Here is a 13,892-nt window from a genome sequence, read left to right as displayed (position 1 = left end):
TTAACTGCTATTTTTCTCCCTTCTCCATAAACACAATAACAGACCAGTTGTTTCTTTGTCAGCATTCACTTTATCTGACTAACTGTGCTTTATTGTGTGGTCCTGTAAGAAATAACCTGTTTCTTGTTCAAACTAAATTCAAAGTTGTGGCGCTTGGGGACATGTTTCAGGCAAAAATGGCAACACTTTCATATTTTGTCGCTCTCTGTCTACCCTTTAATCAGTGTCCACTCCTCTTTCACCACAAGCACCTTGAGAATTACAAGGTCACAGAACAGACTTTACTTGATTAATGACCCAGCTTATCGTAACCTAACATTGAAACAGCACTGGCAATGAGGCCCCAATGAGAGTGGTAAACCAAAGATTTAGGGACAGCATTTCATTCATTTGCTAACAGCTATCCTGAGACTGTGACAAAGCTTACCATTCAGACACAGCTTACATTATGCTTTTCATATTCTAATGGAGGTATGACAGTCCAAATTTTTTTTTACATGTTGATCACATTAAAACCTTCTGTAGAGTTCAGTGGGTGTTAATCACATTTTCTACACCATACAGTATGCTGGGTTTAACACGATTTGTTCTGAAAGAGACTATAGAATGCACATTTTGTTCTGCTTTCACTTTCTTTCCTAATGAGACCCAGATTAAATTTATTGGTATCCTTAGTTTTATCATTATTCTCCAAAAAAAAAGACTGTATGCCTTTTTACAAAATCAATTTCTTAATAAACTCAATTCCTCACTGCATTATCACTGGATTGACTGCAAATATTGTATAGCAAATATTAAAAATTCTTCATTTTCAAATTTGTCCCCATCCCTTCCCACCTGTAACCTCCTGTAGCACAGCAATCCGAGAGATCTTTGCACTTTCTCTGATGCTAGCCTGTTTCACATCACCAATTTTCATCACTTCATCCCTTGAGGTCTTATCTTCAGCTGATTCATTTTAAACTCAGGAATTCCCGTTCCGAAACCTCCATCTCCTACAACAGGTGTTTCCCAAACTGGGGTTCTGTGGAACCCTGGGGTTCCGTATGATTCATCCAGGGGTTCTGCAGTAGGTCCAGCTGTCTAAATCTTTCAAAACCATCCTTCTAGCTTGTCTAACTGCAGACAGTTTTCTCACTTCAGGAGCCTATCGCCAGCAAGTGCATCACTGAGCTGATCAGCAGCCACTGCTGACGGGACCAAATGGAAATACCAAAGTCAACTGAAAGTCAGGGGCCCAAGGCCAACATCCAAGGCAACTGAATAGCAGAGCAAGATAGAGCTGCATTCATTGGGTGGGAGAGGCCAAGATCACGGCTGGGACTGGGGCCATGATGGGGGAATCTGATATTAAAAAATCAGTGCCGGGAGAAGCAGGGAGCAGGGTGGTGGCCTGCGCCAGGAAAAGAGAGAGACTCAAAAAAGGACAGAAAGGGGGTGACAGTGTATGAGAAAATGGGGAAGCGTGATCTGTACATGCTTGTATCAGAGAGAGAGATATTCATGCTTGTGTATTTCTGTACGTGTGGTTGGAGGGCGGTAGAAGGGAGAGTGAGAAACAGAGCCCTCCTAACGTTGAACAAATTTGTGAGTAAAAGCAGCACCACTTCTCCCATTAAAAAAATGACAAAAAAGACATTGTTAATAAGAGAACTTTTTAATTTTATCAAAGGTATACACACAAGAAAGAGAAAATTCATTATGAATATGCTTATGTTTATATGTATTTCTATTACACAAACATGCAATTTTTGTAGCTCAACTCTCCAAAATAATAAGAATGTTTCAAAATCGTTCCATGGCTAGAAAGCTTTGAGAAACCTTGTCCTTTAAGATGCTCTTTTTGGCTAAGCTTTTGGTTACATTACCTTGTATGGCTGAGTGCAAATCTTTCATCCTGTCGAGAGCACAGAAACAGTTCAGACAGTCCAACAGGTTAATGTTTTGTTTGCTCTCACCTTTATTTACCCCATTGACTTACGCTTCAATTCAATTCCCTTCATGCACTTAAAAACTTTCAAAACCTTGCATTCATATGGCACTTTTCAGAACCAAAATGTCTCAATGTGCATTACAGCTAATTAAACACATCACTGTTCTAATGCAGGAAGTGCAGCAATTAATTTGCATTCATCACACTGCTGCTTCAGGAATTTTGCTGCAGACCAGATAAGCCATGATTTGTGATGTTGGAGTGATAAATATTGACTAGGACACTGGGGATAACTCCTTTGCTCTTCTTTGAAATACTGCCACGGCTATTTTACATATAACCACAAAGGCAATGAGGCCTCATTTCAGCAAGTTACCCAAATGGCAAGGTGTTCAATGTTGCATTGTGTGGGTCAGCTTTAATTCTTGCACTTGAACCTTGGAATGGACTTGAGGGGGCATGGCTTTAAATTAAGGGGGGGGTAGTTATAGGACGGATGTCAGGGGTAGGTTCTTTACCCAGAGGGTGGTGAGGGATTGGAATGCCCTGCCTGCTGCGGTTGTAAATGCGCCTAGTTTGGGGGCGTTTAAGAGATCCGTGGATAGGTTTATGGACGAAAAGGGATTGGTTTAGATTATAAGAACATAAGAACATAAGAAATAGGAGCAGGAGTAGGCCATCTAGCCCTTCGAGCCTGCCCCGCCATTCAATAAGATCATGGCTGATCTGTCGCTGCTCAGTTCCACTTTCCCGCTTTCTCCCCATAACCCTTAATCCCCTCTCTTATCAAAAACCCATCAACCCGCGTCTTAAAAATATTTACCGAGGCAGCCTCCACCACTTCAACGGGCAGAATTCCAGAGATTCACCACCCTTTGAGTGAAGAAGTTCCTCCTCAACTCCGTTCTAAACCGCCCCCCTTTTATCTTGAGGCTGTGCCCCCTAGTCCTACTGTCTTTTTTGAGCGGGAAGAGTCTCTCCACCTCTATCCTATCCATCCCATTCATCATCTTATACGTCTCAATGAGATAGTGGGTCATTGTTTTTTTTTAACTGGTCGGTGCAACATCGTGGGCCGAAGGGCCTGTTCTGCGCTGTAGTGTTCTATGTTCTATGAAACTGAAACATTAGTATTCAGAGGCAAGATGCTGCCAATTACATCATACCTAAGACCAGCTAGCTTTTCATTAAAGTTTATTTATGAGTCACAAGTAATTGTGACATGAACTAACATTAACACTGCAATGAAGTCACTGTGAAAAAATGCAACTATGCTAGCCGTCTCAACAACTCTTTTTGGTAGTGAAATCACTATCCCAACCACTCTGGGCAAGGACACCTCTCCTGAGTTTCCTTGAGGTTACTTAATGATTGTCTCATTTACAAATGGAAACATCTTTCCCGTGCCAATCATATTAAATACTTGCATAATGTTAAAAACCTCCATCATATCAACCCTCAATCTTCATTTCTCTAATGATGAGCCTGTTCAATCTTTCATGGTGGGTAGAGGCGGTGGCATAGTGGTATTGTCACATGACTAATAATCCAGAGGCCTGGATCGAAATCCCTCAGTATTGAGTTGCCGGCATTGGACTGGGGTAAGCACAGTAAGAAGTCTCACAAAACCAGGTTAAAGTCCAACAAGTTCATTTGGTAGCACAAGCCACAAGCTTTTGGAGCACTGCCCCTTCATCAGGTGAGTGAAAGTTCTGTTCACAAACAGGGCAAATACAGACAAATTCAATTTACAAGATAATGGTTGGAATGCGAATATTTACAAGAAGTCTTAAAAGGTACAGACAAATCTGAGTGGAGAGAGGGTTAAGACAGGCTAAAGACATGTGTATTGTCTCCAGCCAGGACAGTTTGTGAGATTTTGCAAGCCCAGGCAAGCCATAAGGGTTACAGATAATGTAACACAAACCCAAGATCCCGGTTGAGGCCATCCTCATGCTTGCGGAACTTGGCTACCAGTCTCTGCTCAGCGATTCTGCATTGCCGTGAAGGCCACTTTGCAGAATGCTTACCCTAAGATCAGAGGCTGAATGCCTGTGACTGCTAAAGTGTTTCCCAACAGGAAGAGAACACTCCTGCTTGGTGATTGTTGAGCGATGTTCATTCATCCATTGTCATACAGTCTGCATGGTCAAATCCCTCCACAGCAGATAGTAAAACGCAATAAAATATCTGGAATTTAAAGTTTAACAATGACCATGAAACCATCATCGTTCATGGTAAAAACTCATCTGGTTCACTAATGTCCTTTAGGGAAGGAAATCTGCCACCTTTATCTGGCCTGCCCTATGTGCGGCTCCAGGGCCACAGCAACGTGATTGACTCTTAAATGCCCTCTAAGATAGCCCAGCAAACCACTGAATTAAAAAACTTCATTTCTGGTATCATCCTCATAAATCTTTCTGAACCATTTCTCGTGTCTCCACACCCTTTCTAGAATAACACCATTAAAACTATTCACAGTACGACAAGTGTCCACTAAACTTAGAAGTTTAAGATGACTTCTCTGTTTTTCAATTCTATTGATACAGAAATGAAGCTCAATACTTGAATCTGTTTTTAAATGGTCTTATTAATCTTCACTAGCAGAGACTGCAATGTGAAAGTCAATCTTTGAAGTTTCGAAAAATCCTTCCAAAAATGGGAGTTGACTTCCACAGCAGATATAAAATGTAAACCACTGGTGCTAGTATAGGTGGACAAATTTTGAAATGCAGATGACATGAAAGTTTGTGCATGAACAACATTCCACAACTTCATGATGAAGCCACATAAAACATCAGGCAAAATAGCAGGCACGATTCCATCCTTTGAGTGGGTGTTTTTTGTCCATCAAGCATCCACCAGTGCAAAAATGATCATAGAATCAAAGAATCACTACAGTCCAGAAGGCCATTCGGTCCATCAAGCCTGTACTGACAGCAAACTTACCCAGGCCGTATCTGCTTTACCACATATATTTACCCTCTTAATCCCCCAATACTAAGGGTCAATTTAGCATAGCCAATCAACCTAATCCACACATCTGTGGACTGTGGGATGAAACCAGAGCACCCAGAGGAAACCCATGTAGACCCATGGAAACCCATGCAAACACCACACAGACAGTGACCCAAGGCCGAAATTGAACCTGGGTCCCTGGCACTGTGAGGTCTCAGTACTAACCACCGTGCCACCTGCATTCTTGAATAGATGCCAAAGTTCGAACTTGCGATGTGACATCCCTGGTGCACTGATCATTATTTCTTTGCAGACACCTCAAACTCATCACAAATTATATGGGATCTCAACATGTCCCACACAAAAGCTGCATCCCTTGCGTAGGCCACACATTATCTACCCAGTGTTTCACTCCATCCTTGTCCATCCAATCATTGCCATGAAAATGCACAAAACCTCCTGCAGGGAATTTGATGTTTGGTGTGGTTTCACATTTGAAAGTTATCATAGATTTTAATTTCAATCTGTTGGCCATGCAGGCTAGTGTCACTGTGAATCCCATCTTCTCATGACCTGTGACTTTCAGTAGTACCATTATCAAACCTTTCCAGTCCACACAGTTTGATTGCTGGGCATATTTAAATTCATTGGCAACATGGACAAAGTGTTCACATGATATAAACGGGAACTGCTGTTTTTGCCACGATCTGATATAAAAACTCGTAATTTTGGCATCAAAGTTGCCTCTGAGCAATCTTGGTCAACACTGGACATTTTCAATTCAGTAAAGGGATTAATCAACTAGCTGTTACTCTGACATCTTTGCTGGTCTTGGAGTTTGATTTGGCCCACTTAAGTACATATGTGCATACACTGCATTTCCGGTGACAGTATAACAATTCTGACAACTTTCAAGGGCCCATTCCGATATAAGGCTGAGTCTTGTTTGCATGATGCAATTGGTCTTGGGCATCTTCTTCAAAACCGATTCCTCTTCATCCCATTCTCTCACCAGTTTCTCATGAACACCAAATTCCCCCACTGCAACACAATTAATTTGACGAGTTTGCAAATGTTTAACTTGAAACCTGCTTCGTACTTGTTTTTTGCAGGAGAATCCATTTCTAGTCATCAGGCGCCATGTGTGGTCTGCTCCCTGTGCCATTAACACAAAGCAGCTTCTTAGCAATGCAATCCATATTGCTCTCAATGCCATGCACCAGCTTAGAAGGGGAGTATAACCCCAAACATGTTCTTCCAAGCTGAAAAATTAAAGCCAACTTCTAAGGTGAGCACAACCCTAATTAATTTATCAGCTGAAAAACGGAGAAGGAGGGGTGGTGTCAAACTATACATCAGGTATAGGCATAAATATATATTTTGGCACTGCGAAATAGGGTCATTCCAAATGCCAGGATAACCATTGCGCCACAATCTTCAATACTTTTCTCAATTTGTGTGTCTGTACAACTAGATACCTGTTTCCCTCCAGTCGGTTTTATATTCAGTCACTGGGTTTTTTCTGGATTATCACTGGGACATTAATAGTGAAATGTTTTTTAACACTCAATTCAAATTATGTAAATGCAAAACATTCAACCCTTAAAAAAAGTACACCCGTGCTAAATTCAAAGTCTATGCAACACAAATAATCTAAATGAAGGAGAATAATATACTCCTTATTCAGCTGAAAGCATTCTAAACATGCTCACCAGGTAAGAGTAAATTTGCAGCAAATTGTTTGCTGAAGCCACTATAAATGCATTAGCCAATTAATATACATCATCGCTCCTTCCAAATGCAAGCTCTCAGTTTCTGTCAAAAATGAAATGTCAAGCATCTATCCATTGTATAGAAAATTACAGAATCTCACCACAGATTGTAAAATGATTCTAATGACTAATACATATGCCTGAACTTCCGTTCAGGATCAGAACCTCTACTTCTGACCCCGAACAGACAAAAAAATACACACTTCCTCCAATTTTTCAGGGTAGTCTTCCAATGGAAGTCCTGCAGAACTGACTTGGTGTAGGAATCCATGAAGGGAGCAGTGAAGAGAATCTGCGCAGAAACCATATCCTTTTTGTAACAGCACTAACTGCTGTATTCTGTAACTTTAAATATCCCAAAGCTTCTTTGAAAATCTATGACAAGAAAGAGGCAGTCAAGTGGGTGAGTTGGGGAACGGGGACAGGTCAGATTGGAAGTTGGGGGATAGTCAGGACAGTTGGTGCAGACAGTTGGGTATGGGGAACTAGTCAGATCAGGGGTGTGCTGGAGGAGGCAGCTGATTAGGTCAGACCGGGGGGGGGGGTGTTGGGTGGGATCAGGTGACGCAGGCTAGTCAAGTTGGGTCAAGGGTGGTGGGGGTGAGCATAACGGAGGAAGCGCATCCATTCTATATTTATCAAGGTGTTCGACTACGTTTTTATTTATCTAACGTTCTCTGGGTAACCGTCCAGGTAGAACAGTCAAAAATCTGAAAAGTTGAAGACTTTTTCCAGAGGGCCCCAGGTGCAAAATTGCCTATTGGAAGTTCAAATTTCCAGTATTTTATCACTGAAGGTAACAAAGAGGTCACTCAGCTCAATTGATTTCCATCTACCCTTTTCTCACAACGCAAGAAACAGGAGGAGGAACCGGCCACCAGGTCCTTCATGCCTGCCCTGCCATTCAATAAGATCACAGCTGATCTACGTCAGCCTCAGCTCCTTTTTTGTGCCATTTCCCCATAGCCCTCTATTCCTTGATCTATCAAATATTTTATTTAACTCCATTTTAATACTTCTAATGATCTAGCCTCCACTACACTTTGGGCAGAGAATTAAGAGATTCACCACCCTTTGCGAGAAGAAATTTCTTTTAAACGATCGGCCCTTTATCTTGCAGCTACGTCCCCTTGTTCGAGGCACTCCCACTAGTGAAAACATCTCATGATCTACCTTGTCAAGGGTCTAATAGTTTGAATCATGTCACCCCCTCACTCTTCCAAACATCAAGGTATACAGACCCAGACTATTGTGTCTCTCTTTATAGAGCAACCTTCACACCCATTGATTTTTTTTTCCTTTTCAACTAAATACTCAATTCCATTTTGCAAGTTACTATTGAATATGCTTCCATGGTTCATTTAGGAAGTGCATTCCAATTCCAATCCTAACGGTCTTGCTTTCATATTTTATAACACAAAAGCCTGCATGTTTTGTTTTAAATAGAGTAATCAACTTGTCCTGCCACCTTCAACTCAAAATGCTAACCAAAGTTTGCACAGGTAAAACCTATGAGAATTTACATTTAGGCTGTACCTTCATAGCGAGGGGGATTGAATATAAAAGTAGGGAGGTCTTGCTGCAGCTGTATAGGGCATTGGTGAGGCCGCAGCTGGAGTACTGTGTGCAGTTTTGGGCGCCGCACCTGCGCAAGGATATTTTGGCCCTGGAGGGAGTGCAGAGGAGGTTTACTAGGCTGATACCGGAGTTGAGGGGATTGAGCTATGAGGAGAGGCTGAATAAACTAGGCTTGTACTCGTTAGAGTTTAGAAGAATGAGGGGAGATCTCATTGAGACGTATAAGATGATGAATGGGATGGATAGGATAGAGGTGGAGAGGCTCTTCCCACTCAAAAAAGACAGTAGGACTAGGGGGCACAGCCTCAAGATAAAGGGGAGGCGGTTTAGAACGGAGTTGAGGAGGAACTTCTTCACTCAAAGGGTGGTGAATCTCTGGAATTCTCTGCCCGTTGAAGTGGTGGAGGCTGCCTCGCTAAATATTTTTAAGAAGCGGGTTGATGGGTTCTTGATAAGAGAGGGGATTAAGGGTTATGGGGAGAGGGCGGGAAAGTGGAACTGAGCCACGACAGATCAGCCATGATCTTATTGAATGGCGGGGCAGGCTCGAAGGGCTAGATGGCCTACTCCTGCTCCTATTTCTTATGTTCTTATGTTCTTATAATTAAATACCATAAGCCACAATATGAGATAAAGCGCATATTCACACTACCCCATGCTTTGGCCATTCAAGTGGACAGGAACAAAAATTGCACCATTGGATTTGCTGAAATTCTAACACTACCTTTACTGCAAAACATGCTGGAATTGATTGATGGACCAGATATTTAACCATTTCATGTTGAAGATCTAAGGCCATTCAGAAGGATAACTGACAAGTTCTACATAACATGTACATCACTATAAATTAATATTGGAATTGATATCCATTCAAAATACAAATCAAACAATTTGCAGACAGCAAAAAGAAAAACTGAGGGACATGTTTCTTCATAAAGAGAAATTAGCAAGTGAATAGGACATGAAGGATGATTATTTGGTCCATCAAGCCTCTGCGAACCAGTGGAGGCTACTCAATTTGCTTTATGATGGACATACCCCCTTTCATTTTGCTACTTCTTGCTAAATGTTACCTTCTGCATTACAGCTGGTTAGCTTAACATCCCTTTTGATTTCTTTACATTTATATAAATATGTCCTTCTGCTTCAAGAAGGCCCTGAGAAAGATTTGCAAACAAAACGTAAAACAAGCCAAGACTAATTTGTACTAATGAACGCAGACATCAAGATTTTCTCTGCCTAGTAACTGGGGGAATTAAACTTGCAGCCAAAATAAGTTTCTGATTAAGAGTTCATACAGACTAGATAAATGACAATTGGAAATAATTAATCCTGCTGTCAGCAGGATACCAGATTTCAGTTCAAATAAAATGTACTTCAGATAACACCTAGATTCCTGTTCATGTTGCAGATTTCATACTTATAAATTTTTAGAAATAAATGACTATTAACAAAATGACTTATGGTAATTAAGATAGACACAAAATACTGAAATGCTAAATTTATACCATTACAAAAGTAATTGGATCATTAGTAATTGACACTAAGAATCTACCAGTATTAAAAATATAAATTATGAACAATATAGAGTTACAGCTTACTTTATCCCCTTGATAAACACAAGTACCTGAAGTTTTAGTGTTGAAAATTGTAAAAATAATTAGCAATTTAACCACAATGATAATCAAAGCAAATGGGAGTTTAAGCACTTGAGGACAGCATTTTGAGGTTATGATCCTTATTAATAATGGAAATAATTAACGACTTCCACTATTTTCTAGAATTTTAATTATCAGTTCAAAGGAAAACAGCAGAGGACTGCAGCAAACAAGGATGCACAACGGTGCTCCATCCATCCTTCCACAATGAAGACAAAAGGCATAAATATCTAATTTTCTGCGTTAGTTTTTGATGACTGATCAGACCGTTTTCATGCTCAGAATAAACATCTAGATTAAGCAATGGATTCCACAACATAAAGGTCTGCATGATGACCTGGCAGCTAGGTCAAAATGCCAGATACGTGGAACCAGCATCATATGCACTGCTGCTTGCATCAGATTTTTTTTTGGAAGTGCAACTCTAGAGAGGGGCAAAGGTTATGAGTAATTTCGTACATTTGGCCAAATGTCCTCATCACAAACCCATTAAAAAAAATCACAGATAACAGAAGCAATCTTGTAGTATAGGACTGAACTGCAGCAAACATAGAACATAACAAACCATTCATTTACTGTAGCAGTTCAACATCATTTAAACTGTACCATGTATGTCAATTTCTTGGAAAACAAAAATGGAATATTTTACAAGTTAGTGGCAAGAATGTGTAGTACACATGACAGGGAATGAGCTCCTTGGCTGCAATTTAGCCAAATTCAAAAATTCAGATCAAGAACAAAACTCAATCAAATTACAAGGTCATAAGAAGCCAGAGATCTGGTTACAGGAGTGTTAAACTCATTTCCTGATGCTCATTATGGGGTTCTCATTGAATTTCATTCAAACCAATTGTTATAAAAAGATCAGAGTTCCTTGTTATTTCCAAGAGGATTGCTGTATCAATATTTGGAGAGCATCAAACAAGCAAAATATTGGCTTGAGACATCAAGTGTTGTGATATACAATTACAGGAAAATTCCACATTCAGCATAGAGAAGGGACAACAGAATACTTTATCCTAAATTAGCTTTAAGGCCTTTCATGTGCATTGTTTAAGATATCATAATTGATCCTTTGAGTACCAAGTCACTCTTCATTCAACCAAGTGCACAAGATATTCATAATCCACATAGCAAACTCAGTTTTTTAAAGCGTTAAATTACTCATACATGGCAGTATTTTTTTGATGATGCAATTCCTTTCTACCTGTAGTCTCCGCTTGAGTAATTTTCACCTTCCTCAGTCTAGGCAACACTTTTCGTCCAAACCAGTGACTTCTTCCCAGTCTTAAAATCCATTGTTGTAAGGAAAGGGGTGCAAAATGTGCAGCTAACAAAAATTCCCTCAAAATTTTCCTCCTTGATGCCGACCAACTAGTTTTTGCATCCCATCTCCCCAAGATGGCTCAACTGGCACCGTGCATCATTGACGATTAATGTTGGTGGCCTGTCTTAAGTCACAAAATACCTAAACAACTGATTTTTAAGGGAAGCAACTCACATTTTAATATATGCTCGTGATCTTACCCACAAACAGGTGTTAAACTCTAAAATAATTCCTACACAGTAAATGACAGGAGCCCCCTCAACATCTGCTATGTCAATATGACATTTCATTGCTCAGTGGAGCATTTTAAATGGTACATCTAACATTTACTTACTATTATTTACATTATAACAATTTTCTACGCCATCTCAATTCTCTTAAATATTTACTAGTTTCTCCTTCCATTCCCCTTCATTTAAGCAATAATTCAGTTTTTTTAAATTTGACAGCTAGTCTTCCCCCCTTCTTGGGCTGAAATTGTTCCTCTTTAACCACACTTCAACAGAGCAGAGGCATCTCAAATGATTAGTTTTAAGTCATTTATTAGTTATTTACAAGTAGGCAATGAAGTTACTGTGAAAATCCCCTAGTCACCACACTCCGACATCTGTTCGCGTACATGGAGAGAAAATTTAGCATGGTCAATGCACTTAACCCACACGTCTTTCAGAATTGGGGGAGGAAACAGGAGCACCCTGAGGAAACCCATACAGATACAGGGAGAACATGCAAACTCCACACAGACAGTGACCCAAGCTGGGAAATGAACCCGGGTCCCTGTGAGGCAGCAGTGCTAACAACTGTGCCACCGTGCTGCTCCATTATCATTCCAGTTCGCAGGTTCTTTGTACCTTGACAAAACATTTTTAAAAATAAAATTGCATCCTGTTTCAATAAATATAGCAATGGATGCAATTTCCAATGGCACAGCAGACTAACTAAAATGCAACTACCTCATTTTTGTAAATTAACCTGCAGGATTTTAGAAAATCATAACATACACTAAAGTATATGCATTAATGATTTAGCTTAACATAATGCAGTTGCACAACAATTGCAACAAGCCCGGTCTTGAGTATTGCTTTTCTCCCCACTCAAATGGCAATGCATGGTGACTCGCAAAGACGATATAAATACTTTTCTAAATTCGGGGGTCGAAGCAATGGCTCCAGCCATTCAGCACAGGCCTAGCCTTTTGCCAGCTGCTGTTTTACGATAAGCATTTCACAAAAGAGGGACAAGACTTCTTCAGGCAGGGAAGCTGCTTTATTAATAATGTAACATTGAAGGGGATGGTTTGAGATTAGGAAGAGTTTTTTTTAATACACACATATAAAATAGAAGAAAGCCGGTACACATTATTATCTAAATAAGCAGCAGCCTCGCTGGGTTGTTAATCCCGCATGTCTTGACTTACCCAGTTTTCCCCGAGATTCCTCCAGCTTCTGGATCTGGTTCTCCAGGAACAACATCGCGATCACAAATGCCACAACCGCTAGAAGCTGCAATTTGGGCGGCATGATAATTCTTAGAAGCCCCATCAAATTATCAAGACATAACGCAAGTGGGGAGGGGGAAAAATTGAAAGGAAGCCCCCAGGAACAAGAGGAGTGAATGAGTGAGTGAACACACACACTTGGGGGAGGGGGGGGGGAGCTAAATCAGAAGCACCGAGAAAAGATGAGAATTTTGCCCAGTGTTTTGACGCGCATCGTCGGTGTCACTGAGACGGAAGATATGGGAAGTAAGAGTAGCCGATCGCCAGCCTCTTTCCCTCCGTTAAAGCCCTCAGCTTGGTCGATTGACCCTCGCAGTGGCCGCCACTCGCCAGACTCCAGCACTCGGTCCCTGTTTCCCTTTCCCCTCACTCTGCCCCTCCCCCACCGCCCATCGCACCGCCTCCCGCGCACGCGCGCTCCTAACACCAACCGCCTCCTCCGCACACGCGCGCATTCTCTCCCAACGCCAACTGCCACCGGCGTCCGACGTACACGCAGTCTGACCATCCCTCCGACGCACGCGCAGTCTGACCTTCCCTCCGACGCACGCGCAATCTGTCCCCTTTGGGCCTGTCCTTCACTGTTGCGCACGCGCATTCTGTCCTTCCCGGCTGCCCACCAGCACATGCGTACTCTTTCCCTCCACGACTCCGCCTATTTCGTCCCGCCGCTCCTTACTACGCATGCGCACTCTGTCCCTCGCCCTCGCTGCTGACACTGAGCGCGCTTTGAAGCATGAACCCCTCCTCCGCTTTCTTAGGATGTCCGCCCCCCGTTTGATTGACATGGCGAGGCATAGCTCCGATTTTTCTCATTGGTTCGCTTCCCACGTCAATCTCATTCCGTATCCGCCCTGAATTAGCTGTTTTAGTCTGCTTCGTCCGCCTGTTGAAAAAGCGATGATGAAAACCCTCCTGCGAAGAACCCCAAAATATTTCGTGCGTTAAATCAACGAGTGCATAATTCGCTGTTGTCATTTAAATTGAATGCGGTGTAATGATTATCTTCAGGCAGGGAAGGCTATATAGTTTCCTGTCGGGGAGGGGGCCTCAGGTGATTCAAGATGGCTGCCGAGGTTTACTTGCTTTGGCTCTTCCCCTTATTAAATGTGGTAAATATTCACCATCTTGACCATTTTGTTTCGCCTCTTTCTTTTCTCTCATTGTG

General features: G+C 41.6%; 2 protein-coding genes across 3 annotated transcripts in view; one reads left to right on the top strand and one right to left on the bottom strand.

The window, feature by feature from the left end:
* LOC145347591 (heparan sulfate 2-O-sulfotransferase 1) overlaps positions 1–13,095 on the bottom strand; it is a 217,590-nt gene extending 204,495 nt beyond the window's left edge. Inside the window, exon 1 of one of the 2 annotated variants that reach the window (XM_080195179.1) lies at positions 12,644–13,095. In XM_080195179.1, the coding sequence (XP_080051305.1) occupies positions 12,644–12,767 (124 nt within the window). In that variant the 5' untranslated portion in view covers positions 12,768–13,095. The remainder of the gene's footprint in view (positions 1–12,643) is intronic. The other variant, XM_080195180.1, reaches the window with a different exon arrangement.
* Positions 13,096–13,719: 624 nt separating this feature from the next.
* The window catches only part of selenof (selenoprotein F), a 64,502-nt gene continuing 64,329 nt past the window's right edge, over positions 13,720–13,892 (top strand). The window contains exon 1 of the mRNA XM_080195178.1: positions 13,720–13,836. Coding sequence (XP_080051304.1) covers positions 13,789–13,836 — 48 coding nt within the window. The 5' untranslated portion in view covers positions 13,720–13,788. The remainder of the gene's footprint in view (positions 13,837–13,892) is intronic.

This window comes from Carcharhinus amblyrhynchos, chromosome 9 (genome assembly GCF_965287045.1).
Source record: "Carcharhinus amblyrhynchos chromosome 9, sCarAmb.v2.hapA, whole genome shotgun sequence".
NCBI classification, from domain to species: domain Eukaryota; kingdom Metazoa; phylum Chordata; class Chondrichthyes; order Carcharhiniformes; family Carcharhinidae; genus Carcharhinus; species Carcharhinus amblyrhynchos.
The sequence above is the reverse complement of the archived record's forward strand: the minus strand, read 5'-3'. Positions and strand labels throughout refer to the sequence as shown.